The sequence below is a fragment of the Penaeus chinensis genome, chromosome 16, assembly GCF_019202785.1.
Source record: "Penaeus chinensis breed Huanghai No. 1 chromosome 16, ASM1920278v2, whole genome shotgun sequence".
In the NCBI taxonomy this organism is placed as follows: Eukaryota; Metazoa; Arthropoda; class Malacostraca; order Decapoda; family Penaeidae; genus Penaeus; species Penaeus chinensis.
The window spans coordinates 17558299-17569870 of NC_061834.1; the positions used below are offsets into that span (position 1 = coordinate 17558299).

The window sequence follows — 11572 nt, forward strand, 5'->3', positions numbered from 1 at the left end:
TGCCACTACGTCACTTATTGTAAACCCTATATTATGTTTATCTAGTGTGTATGATACCCAGGACAAAACAGTGAGAATGATAAGGGGGAGAAGTGTGAAATGGGTGCTTAAAGACAAGACGAAGAGGTGGCAATAAACCTATGACGAAATGGTAAGCGAGTAAGATGCGCATAACAATAACGGTCGCTGATTTCACACAAATGATCCGCTGATGATGAAAATGAGGATGTTACGAATGGGGATAATAATCATAGGAACAATGTAACCAAACATAGAAAGAATAGAAAAAAAGAGGGTTGGAACACAAGAATAAGAGAAAAAGGTTGAAGTTGGTTAAAAAACATCTCCATCACACACATCATAAACAATTTAATTAGATCCCGGAGGCTAATAGGGGGGAGGGGAGGGAGAATAAAGTTAATATCAAGAAGGTGTTGACGAGCGGCGACGCGTGTGGGTATAAAGAACGGTGGCTGCAGGCGGGTATTTGCATAAAGATAAAGTCCGTCTTGTCTGCTGAAGAAGGGTCTGGCACGTCAGCGGGGCGAGAGGTAACTACAGGGAGAGCAGTCGGAAGGGCGTTGGGGAGGAGGTAATTGCTCTGCGCCTTCGGTAGGGTGGGGTAGGGAGAGAGGGAGGGGGGTGCGATGGCTTGTAAAGAGGAGGAGAGTTTGCTGTCTTCTCTGTATGTGTCTGTCTGTTTTTTTTTTTGGGGGGGGGCTGTCTCTCTCTCTTTATGCCCCCCCCACCTCTCTCTCTCTCTCTCTCTCTCTCTCTCTCTCTTCTCTCTCTCTCTCTCTCTCTCTCTCTCTCTCTCTCTCTCTCTCTCTCTCTTCTCATTTTTTTTCCTTTTCTCTTTCCTTCCCTCCCTCCCTCCCTCCCTCCCTCCCCCCTCCCTCCCTCCCTATCTTCCTCCCTGACTGTCTCTCCCTCTCTCCTTCTCCTTATCTCTCCTTCTCTCTTTCACCCCCATCTCTCTCTCCCCTTTCGTAATTTATGAAAACCGTGACCACGATGCCAAGAGGCCCCAAGCGCCCGGCGGATCTGACGTCGTCGCTAAAGAGGTCACACTCGGGACGTACCCCGGAGGACGCTGAGGGAGTGTTAAGGAGCAGGTAATGGGCACAAACCGCCTCCAAGTCCGTGGGAAGGATGTCGCAGGGAAAAGAAGTGCGTACGTTGGCTGCGGCGGGAGAAGGACGGGTTTAGTTCGTTGTAGACCCGAGGCATAGTCCCCCTCTCTTTCTCCTCTCTGTCTCTCTCTTCTCCTCCTCTCTCGCTTCTCTCCCCCCCTTCTCTCTCTCTCTCTCTCTCTCTCTCTCTCTCTCTCTCTCTCTCTCTCTCTTCTCTCTCTCTCTCCCTCTCTCGCTTCTCTCCCCCTCTCTCTCCCCCCCCTCTCTATCTCTCTCTCTCTCTCTCTCTCTCTCTCTCTCTCTCTCTCTCTCTCTCTCTCTCTCTCTCTCTCTCTCTCTCTCTCTCTCTCTCTCTGTTTGTGTGTGTGTATTTATTAGTGTGTGTGTGTAGAGCTTAGGTTACTGTTTCCAACCGTGAGTGTAAATAAAAATAAAATTAAAGCAACACCATTTTTATTATTATCATTTGATCCTTATAAATCACAATTTAATACAAAACACAGTCACAATCAGCCAGGAATCGCCTCACCTCACCTAACCAAGCCTGCCAAATCTTCGTCAGCTAGCTAACGCTAAACCTCGACATTTCCCAAATATTTTATTTATTTTTTATCATCACTCAAGCTCTGAAGATAACCATACAGGAGGGACACCAAGGTCGAGCGCCAAGTCGTGCTGTCGATCACGGTCGATCGCTGCATCGGAGGAGCTGCAGTTCACGTATAGGTCTTCGACCCATACTCCGCGGTCGTGCAGCTGCCGGGTCAGCGGCTCCGAGACCTCACCTGGCGGGTAGTTAGGCGGTAAAAAAACGATAAAAAAAGAAAAATCACGTATCAGTCTTTCTGTCTGTCTTGTCTTTCCATTTGTCTGTCTTCCAGCCCATCCGTCCACTCATCCAGCCATATTTCTACCCGTCCTTCCTTCCTTCGGTCCATCCATCCACCCACCCAACCATCCATCTATCCACACCCCTTGTTTTAGGGAAAGTGGATACGCACCCCTCACAGGACAGACAGACAGAGCCGCGTATCTTCCGGCCAGGCACATCCGCCGGGCGGCGTGGCACCACCTCGGGGAACGTCCTCGGGGCCCAGGCGGCAGTGTCTCGAGGTCAGGAAGAGCGTCGTCGGTCACACGTACATCTGGAGGTTATATGTACACAAATACATACGTATAAATATGTATTTCTGAGACTGTACACGGGTAACACGTGTAAGTGTAAGTTTAAGTGTACTGCGCGCGCGCGGGTGTGTGTGTGTGTGTGTGTGTGTGTGTGTGTGTGTGTGTGTGTGTGTGTGTGTGTGTGTGTGTGTGTGTGTGTGTGTGTGTGTGTGTATGTGTGTGTGTGTGTGTGTGCGCGAGTGTGTGTGAGATAATCTCTGTTTGTCTGCATAAAGATTTGTATTAATTAGTATATATTATCCACATCTTGTCAGTCGTGTACACCAAAAAGGGTAACGTAACGCTGGCTGATACTCACAGAACCAGTCGAGGTCCTCCAGCCTGGCGAGTGCCGCCGCCAGCGCCGGCAGGCTCTGGAAGTCTGTTGAGATCGTGAGCGACGTCACAGACGTCGGCAGGAGCTCGGCCGTGGAAGCCGACACGAAGCCTTGGCAGCTCGTCACTTTGCAAAGGCTTCCGGGCCCCGTGAGAGCCTTCAGGTACGAGGCGCCTTCACCTGAGCGCGAGGAGGTGTACAGGTCGACCTCCACGCTCCGCTTCGCCAGGTCCTCCAGAGCTGGCTGTACCCGGCTGGGCGAGGGGTTCGAGTCGAACCACAAATTCATCCTTTTGGGAACCACCTGGTCCAGCAGTAGGCCAAGATCGTTTATCATGACGCCGGTAATGGTCCACTGATCGTATTTTTTCAATAGTCCGACGTTTAATTTAATGACATCTTCATCCTGGTTACTTTCTTCTATGCTGCAGAGAAGGTACTCAGTGAGGTCGCCGCATTGACCATCTCCTATCTGGTTTGATAAAACATCGACTGTTGTCTTAACAATAGCCTTTGGAACGATCAAGCATTTCCTTTATATGATCAAAACACTGTCTAATCTTTGTATATCTTCCAGTGTGTTTAGATCAGTCCAAGAAAGGTGTGTAGCTTTTTTTTTTTAACATTTCAGAGATATTTTCCTCATATTTCACCAATCTTTCCCTTGTACCCATGTCTCTGTGTGGTCTGTAGTGGACCAAGGCGTTCCAGAGTATCGCCAGAAGTGTCCCAGACTTCCCAGGAGTCAGCCAACCCACACGCATTCTGGAGCAAAAAGTAGGGTGCGTGTCAAACATTTCGGGATCTTCCTCCGTTTCTATCTTTTCCTTCTGTCCACTTTCGAGGAACAGACTCGCATTCCTTTCCCACAGCGGAAGTGACGGCCGTCTTGATACAAGGACCTCCTTTGTTGAACCTCTGAAACACTTTTGCCAGAGCGATTCCATCCTTGTTCTTGTCAGCCGTATGTACTAGTAATGCATTCAGAAGCTTTTTCGGTGTCTGGCTTGAAGCTGTGGCAGGGTGTTGGGATGAAGTAACGGTTGGTCGTATTGACAACATATTCCAGGGAGTTCCCAAAGTTCACCCACTCAAACTTCCACAATACCTCTATCTGGTTTCAGAAGCTCCACCTATTTACTTTTAAAATACATTTTTAAACTCTGGAAAAGTAAGGCAATGATGTGTCAACGATATGTAAATGTGCAAGGCCTTTAGTACACGTGTGTAATACAGTAGTAGTTCTTCACAGTTATATATGCCATAATATATGCATAACTGTCGCGATAGGGAATCCCTCAAGTCAAGGAAAATACAAACGTTCTAATGGTTTTCACATCCTGATGTCGCAGACCGGGAGCAAATAACATCTCATTAAATGATTACTAACTGATCAAACTCAAAGCCTGGTAGCACCGAACACTTGAATTAATTCATAATGATTCCCCAATCATAACATAATTGCTATTAATTATGACTATTACATCCATTCGCATTTCCTCATCAATGCAATAACTTGTGTCTTGCCCAAGCAGATCACATTCATCGAAAATGAAGATACCCGACGTACATTTTCATTTCACGGCAAGAAAAAAAATATTTTCATTAATAACAATCAGAATTAGCTTGCGGCGACACACAGAACAGTCTTTTTTTCCCGGTGCTCTCCAGGAACAATTACAAAGACTTTACAGTGAAAGACGGGGATGCTCGTGTAATGCTGAGTGTAAAGTGAGCTGCCTTATGCGTAGACCCACTTGGCCGAGGTGGAAAATAAAGTATGTTCTGTAATACTAAAAGGGAGACATAATTTCGGAGATTATCCTCATTACTCTCATTTCTTCCCTTGCTTATCCTATTCTTAACTTTAGAAAGTGAATAGCATGTACAGTAGAGGTGCAGACAAACAAAAAAACAATCAAACAAACGAAAGACACCAGGATAGAACAGAGATCGCTGGCAACGATTCTCTCTGTTTCCACATGTTGCACGTCCAAACATCTGTTCGGATGCATTAATGTTCTCTCTCTCTCTCTCTCTCTCTCTCTCTCTCTCTCTCTCTCTCTCTCTCTCTCTCTCTCTCTCTCTCTCTCTCTCTCTCTCTCTCTCACACACTCTCACACTCACTCTCACTCTTACTCTCACACTCTCACTCTCACTCTCACTCTTACTCTCACACTCTCACTCTCACATTCTCACTCTCTCACACTCTCACTCTCTCACACTCTCACTCTCTCACACTCTCACTCTCTCTCACTCTCTCTCACCCACTCACCCACCCACCCACCCACCCACCCACCAACCCACCCACTCACTCACTCACTCACTCACTCACTCACTCACTCATTCACCCACCTTCTCTCTCTCTCTCTCTCTCTCTCTCTCTCTCTCTCTCTCTCTCTCTCTCTCTCTCTCACTCACTCACTCACTCACTCACTCACTCACTCACTCACTCACTCACTCACTCACTCACCCACCTACCTACCTACCTTTTCTCTCTCTCTCACACACACACACACACACACACACACACACACACACACACACACACACACACACACACACACACACACACACACACACACACACACTATATATATGCGGGAGAGAGAGAGGGGGGGGGGGAGAGAGAGAGAGAGAGAGAGAGAGAGAGAGAGAGAGAGAGAGAGAGAGAGAGAGAGAGAGAGAGAGAGAGAGAGAGAGAGAGAGAGAGAGAGAGAGAGAGAGAGAGATATTTATAAATTGCTCTTCTGTTAGTCAGGTTTGTATTATCATTACGATGAACTGCCTAAACGTGAGATATGTAAAAGAAAAGCAATTTTCTGATTGTCAGCAGATATAATGTGAAGAACACGAATGTGAGCAAATTAGATTAGAGTTTATATCGGATTGTAATCAATTTCGAATAGGCCGAAAGTAGCAAATTTTCTGTTCATGCGAATATAGCAGCACGGAGAATGAGCAGATAATGCGTCCCATAAAGCACATCAGAAATCTATGATAAACTTCGGGTTGTCGGACACCGCCAGCTCCAGCGCCAAGTTCTGCAGCCGCTCGCAGTCAATCGCCACGTCGGAGGTGCTGAAGGTCACCAGGAGATCCTCGGCCCACACGCCCCGCTCGTGCAGTTGCCGGATCAGCTGCTCGGAGTCCCCTCCTGCCGGGCCATCGAGAGTTAGATATGTACGAAGTAGAATGGATAATCCAATACATACATACTAGTAAAATACATAGACAATGATAGCCTTCCAGTACATCAGGAGTGGGACAGGTGTTCGACTGTTGACGTACCTTTGACGAGACTAACGCCCATGTACAAGTACCGCCTTTGACTCGACGGCGGGCACATCTGTCGGGCGGCGTGGCACCACCAGGGCACGTCATCAGAGCTGAGGTTGCGAGGGGAGTCGATGTACATGAAGGGGCCGGGCAGGGGCGGCAGCGTCTCGGGGTCGGGGCGGGCGTCGTCGGTCAGACCCAGAGCTGTGGAAACACGTGTTTTCTGTTGTAGTGTCGTATTGCTTCCACTAATGTATTGTTGGTATTCAGCAATATTTGTTGGTGTTGTATAACTAGATTTTATATTGTCCCTAATAGTTTTCGTTGGTGAATACGTGTGGTTGTTCTTTGATTGCTATGCTGATTAATTTTCCGCCCTTTTCCTTGAATTTCTTTGGTGGTATCTTAAACCAACCTATGGAATAATTTCAAATGCTTTTATTAGATCAGCTAATAACAATTTCTATTTCCAGACAAAAAATGGTGTTTTAAAGATGCTGTCGAGATTACTCTTTACGTCATTGTCTATATATCTATTTAACTATACACTTAGCTATCTATAAATACATGCATACATAAATATATGTTTACCTACCTTTCAGTTCTTTTCCTCCGGCATTGTGTGTGTGTGTGTGTGTGTGTGTGTGTGTGTGTGTGTGTGTGTGTGTGTGTGTGTGTGTGTGTGTGTGTGTGTGTGTGTGTGTGTGAGATAATCTCTGTTTGTCTGCATAAAGATTTGTATTAATTAGTATATATTATCCACATCTTGTCAGTCGTGTACACCAAAAAGGGTAACGTAACGCTGGCTGATACTCACAGAACCAGTCGAGGTCCTCCAGCCTGGCGAGTGCCGCCGCCAGCGCCGGCAGGCTCTGGAAGTCCGTTGAGATCGTGAGCGACGTCACAGACGTCGGCAGGAGCTCGGCCGTGGAAGCCGACACGAAGCCTTGGCAGCTCGTCACTTTGCAAAGGCTTCCGGGCCCCGTGAGAGCCTTCAGGTACGAGGCGCCTTCACCTGAGCGCGAGGAGGTGTACAGGTCGACCTCCACGCTCCGCTTCGCCAGGTCCTCCAGAGCTGGCTGTACCCGGCTGGGCGAGGGGTTCGAGTCGAACCACAAATTCATCCTCTCGGGAACCACCTGGTCCAGCAGTAGGCCAAGACCGTTTATCATGTCGCCGGTAATGGTCCACTGATCGCATTTCTTCATTATCTGAACGACTATGTCAATCACCTTTTTGTCTTGCTTCGACTCTTCTACAAGGCATAGTAAATAGTCAACCAAAATGCCTTCATCACCGTCTGTTGATGGAGTGTCTTTGTTTGACAAAATGTCGACAATTTGAGTGACAATGGACTGTGGCACTGACTCCGGCTCCGACTCGATAATGCCCCTCACTTGATCGAAGTATTGCTTGATCTCCGTGAGCAGCGCTTCCACGAGGTGCGGGTCCTTCCCGGAAAGGTGGCCAGCCTTCCACAGCATCCGGGCGATGCACTCCTCGAAATCCGCCAGCCTCTCCATCGGGCCCATCTCGATCGAGGGTCCGAACGCCACCTGGTGTATCAGGTACTCAAGCGTGCCGCCCGGGGTGGTCCACATACACTCGTCGGCATCAGCCAACCCGCACGTATTCTCCAGCAGGAAGTAGAGTAGCTGCCTGTCGAACGTTTCGGGATCTGCGCCGGATTCTATCTTCTCCTTTTGTTCATCGCTGAGAAATATCTCGTCCCACTCGCTTGCCACGGCGCAGGTGATGGCCGTCTTGATGCAGGGGCCTCCTTTGTAGATCCACTGAAACACCTTTGCAAGCGCCACTCGCCCTTTGTTCCCGCCGGCCAAGTGGGACAGTAACGTGTTCAGCAGTTCCCGCTTCGGTATTTGGCCGGCGACCGCGGCTGGGTGTTCGGGCGAGGAAACTGCCGGACGTATTGACAACATATCTAAGGCAGGCGAGTCGCACGATCCTCAAGTGCCCAGGCTCTCTTCAAGGTCCGCCACTCCCACACGCAAAAAAATCCCAAGCAACAATTTCTAGGTTGAAATACTTATATGTATTCTTCGCGCGAAGATTGCTTTCTTCTTGAATTGCCGTTTATTTTTTTCTGTCTCTGAGGAATGAAAACGAAAAGCATATTACTGTGTACACTCACGACTAGACACGCACGCAATACGTGTGTACATAGAGTAAGTGTATATTTTTCCACACACACTCATATATATATATATGTGTGTGTGTGTGTGTGTGTGTGTGTGTGTGTGTGTGTGTGTGTGTGTGTGTGTGTGTGTGTGTGTGTGTGTGTGTGTGTGTGTGTGTGTCTATATATATATACACATGCATGCATACATACATACATACATACATACATACATACATACATACATACATACATACATACATACATACATATTTATCTATGTGCGTGTGTGTGTGTATATGTATATGTATATGTATATGTATATGTATATGTATATGTATATATATATATATACACACACACACACACACATATGTATGTGTGTGTGTAGATGTATGTATGTATGTAAGTATATTGTATGTGTATGTGTATGTGTATGTGTATGTGTATGTGTATGTGTATGTGTATATATATATATATATGAATGTGTATATATATAAACGCATACGCACCCATCCACACACACACACACACACACACACACACACACACACACACACACACACACACACACACACACACACACACACACACACACACACACACACACACACACACACACACACACACACACACACACACACACACACACACACACACACACACACACACACAAATATTTATACATACAGAACCAAACACTAAGAAGGTCTGTTTATATGTATGCTTGATTCCTTGCACACAGTTTAGTGTTAGTTTTGTCCAACCTTTGATGAAGAGGGCGAGACAACTGTGCGTACGGAATATAATGCCATTTGTAAAGAATAAAATTGCGACCACCTTTATTAATGAATAACATGTTAGTATGGCGTACTTATCATTTTCTGTCACCACACAATCGCCCAATTTCTAATTTGCAGTGGAAATAAATTACGCCATCATTATCATTAATGACACTGAACCATTGAAAATCACTTATTCGCCGCTGTGAATTCACTCACTCTTGCGCAGACACCAATGAATTCTTGCAATAGAAAACGAGAATTCCCGAGGTATGCATGGGTCTCACTTCATTTTCTTTGTATATTCAACACTAATTCACTTACTGTGATCTCAGGAAGTCGTTCACTAGTTATTACACACGTTAAGAAGTTCACTGTATGTGCAGAGAAATGTCTGCTCTTCTATACTATCACATTTGTTCTCCAGCTGTTCAACACTATCATACTGTACATGCACTGGGAGTTGAACTGAGCAGACGGGAAAAAAGTTACATCATCTTACATCATAAAGTTTCCAAAGGTCGTCAGAGTATTCAGTGCCAACTATGACGCACGGATGTCAGAATTCTGTCGCTGATAGTATATTTATTGGTGTTCTCCCTAATGCTGGTATATTTGGTGAAATTGGCGAAAACGCCTTGTCTTTTTTTTAAAAGGAGAGGAAACTTCTAACAACAAATAAAGCCAACATGGCAACTCCTCTTGCCATTTCCGCAAGTCGCTTAACCGACACGTGTTGAACTGACCAATACACCCAGTTGGTTACATGGTCGAAATGCATTGGATTTACAGCACATTCCTTGCCATAGAAAATGCGTTGCATGAGGCGTGGATACACGTTTCTAGGATGTGAGAATGGGTATATTGCTCAAAAGCTACCAGAAAGTGTGTGTCTCGGCTTGACTAAATGAAATTCCGAACGCATGAGCACATGCGTCGTACATGAATTTAATCTATGTGTAAGCGTCCGGGTGCAGCCCCTGTCTATATGTGTTGTCTTCAGGTTTTAAGTAAACAAAGCCATTTCGCTCTCGTGACCGCGCTGAGCCTTTTGTATATGTACATACATTTGCAGATTTAATGCTCCTTGTCTTTTTCCTTCGTTTGTTTCGTCTGCGGCTGTCACTGCATCATGTTGCTAAAGGATTATACAGCAGTTTTCTGAATTAAATGCATATTTTCTCCCCGGAAGCACAAAGTTTCGGGGCGAGATTTATTTTTTAGCCAGACTCTGATGTCACTTTGACAGGTTCTCCCGCGGCGACACAGCCTCGCGTCATGATGGATGAGGATATTTTCATACACTTTTACCAGAGATTTAGAACTCCTCAGGGGTCTCTTCCCCCTTCCCTCTCCCCCTTGCTCCCCGCCCAAGGAGCCCCCTCTCCTGCCCCGTGGTCCTCCCCCTCCCCGCCCTCATCCCGTGAACACTCAAGGGGTTCTGGGGCCATTAATCTGTTTTGTTGATGATGTTATCGCGTATTTACCGGCACATGATCCAGAGGAGGGGGATGTCCCAGAGCGCGAGAGGGGTGAGGGGATGGGGGGGAGGCACCCATCAGCATGCCGTGGAGTGGATGGATTGGCCTGCCCGTGATGGATGACAAGGAATGTTAGGAAATGTTTTGGACCAACTTCTATCGTTGCGACATTCCTGTTGACGAGTATCGTAAATTTGTGCCTCTCGGTGATTGAACATAGATGGTATTAGTGTTCTCTCTTGCCAACTATTTTCTCTTCAGATTGCCTTGCGTTTTCATTAGTTTTATTGTTTTTATGACCCACGTTCACAGTCTCACAGCGTTCAAATCCCGTCATACTGGATAACTTAATTGGCAAACATGAGTGTTGTTTGCACAGCCCAGCAGTCCCGAGTCCGCCATGCGTGCCCAACAGAGCACCCCTAACCTTCTCGCCTGGTTACTGAGGTCAGGTTGCAGGTCATACTAGCTTGACCCCCGCGCGCTGTGAGAGACATCTCTGGAATGCTATGAAAGATCTCGATCGAATCTGGTCCCTTTTTTCTTGCTAGTACTTAGCAGGACGATGATGTCTCTGCTCTGAGTTGGCGTGCATATCGTCACAAGATACAGGAGCAGACATATCGTCGCAGATCTACTGCCTTGACCTTGTCTTACATCCTGGTGTGGGAACCTGAAGGCGGCGTGACCTTGCGAGCGCATCCATGGGGGCCAGCAACGAGGGTCAGGGGCGGGTCGTGGAAGGCCAGTGAGTCGTGCTGACGCTCCCGAGGCTGCGTCATGTTTTCTGAAAGGAGGCTGTGCACTCGTGGGAGGGAGACGTCGTCAGGGATTCGTCGGGGGCGCAGGGGTGATTGATACGGCTTCCTGACGGGGAAGGCGCCGGACGGGACGGTCAAGGGCGAGCCAAGATGACCGCTGACGTGGTTAATGAACTCCTTTGTGATCCTCCTGCTGTATCGCATAAGATGTTTTAGTTTATCGTATATGGTGTCGGTATCATTATCACTATTATTTTCAAGCATGTATTTTCTCATTACTAGCATATGTCGCCATGATTTTATAACGATATGAATAAAATCGATGATTATCAAGACTAAGCGACGCTCTAACTAACGAAGATGGAAAAGCTAAATAAGTAATAGGATAGAGTAAAGAGTTATCCCCAAATGATACCCATCGATAGTCTGCGTAATAAGCAGTGAGGGAACCGTACATTCGCCTCGTCATCTACCAATATTTAGACATGTAATCACTCG

At 46.8% G+C, this 11572-nt stretch overlaps 2 protein-coding genes across 5 annotated transcripts; both read right to left on the reverse strand.

Moving 5' to 3' along the window:
• Positions 1-1569: 1569 nt before the first annotated feature.
• On the reverse strand, positions 1570-4739 carry LOC125033483. Of its 2 annotated transcripts, XM_047625035.1 has the most exons (3): positions 2617-4736; positions 2135-2278; positions 1570-1918 (listed from the first exon to the last, which is right to left on the reverse strand). In XM_047625035.1, the coding sequence occupies exons 1-3, from the start codon at positions 2969-2971 to the stop codon at positions 1749-1751; spliced, it is 669 nt and encodes a 222-aa protein (XP_047480991.1). In that variant the 5' UTR covers positions 2972-4736; the 3' UTR covers positions 1570-1748. The 2 variants fall into 2 exon arrangements, with proteins under 2 accessions (XP_047480991.1, XP_047480992.1); XM_047625036.1 differs by lacking the exon at positions 2135-2278 and having other exon boundaries at positions 2617-4739.
• Positions 4740-5317: 578 nt separating this feature from the next.
• LOC125033367 lies at positions 5318-9298 on the reverse strand. 3 transcript variants are annotated; one of them, XM_047624797.1, is made up of 4 exons: positions 9157-9298; positions 6731-8023; positions 5926-6117; positions 5318-5791 (listed from the first exon to the last, which is right to left on the reverse strand). In XM_047624797.1, the coding sequence occupies exons 2-4, from the start codon at positions 7851-7853 to the stop codon at positions 5622-5624; spliced, it is 1485 nt and encodes a 494-aa protein (XP_047480753.1). In that variant the 5' UTR covers positions 7854-8023; positions 9157-9298; the 3' UTR covers positions 5318-5621. The 3 variants fall into 3 exon arrangements, with proteins under 3 accessions (XP_047480753.1, XP_047480754.1, XP_047480755.1); XM_047624798.1 differs by having other exon boundaries at positions 9052-9274; XM_047624799.1 differs by lacking the exon at positions 9157-9298 and adding an exon at positions 8741-9036.
• Positions 9299-11572: the final 2274 nt, after the last annotated feature.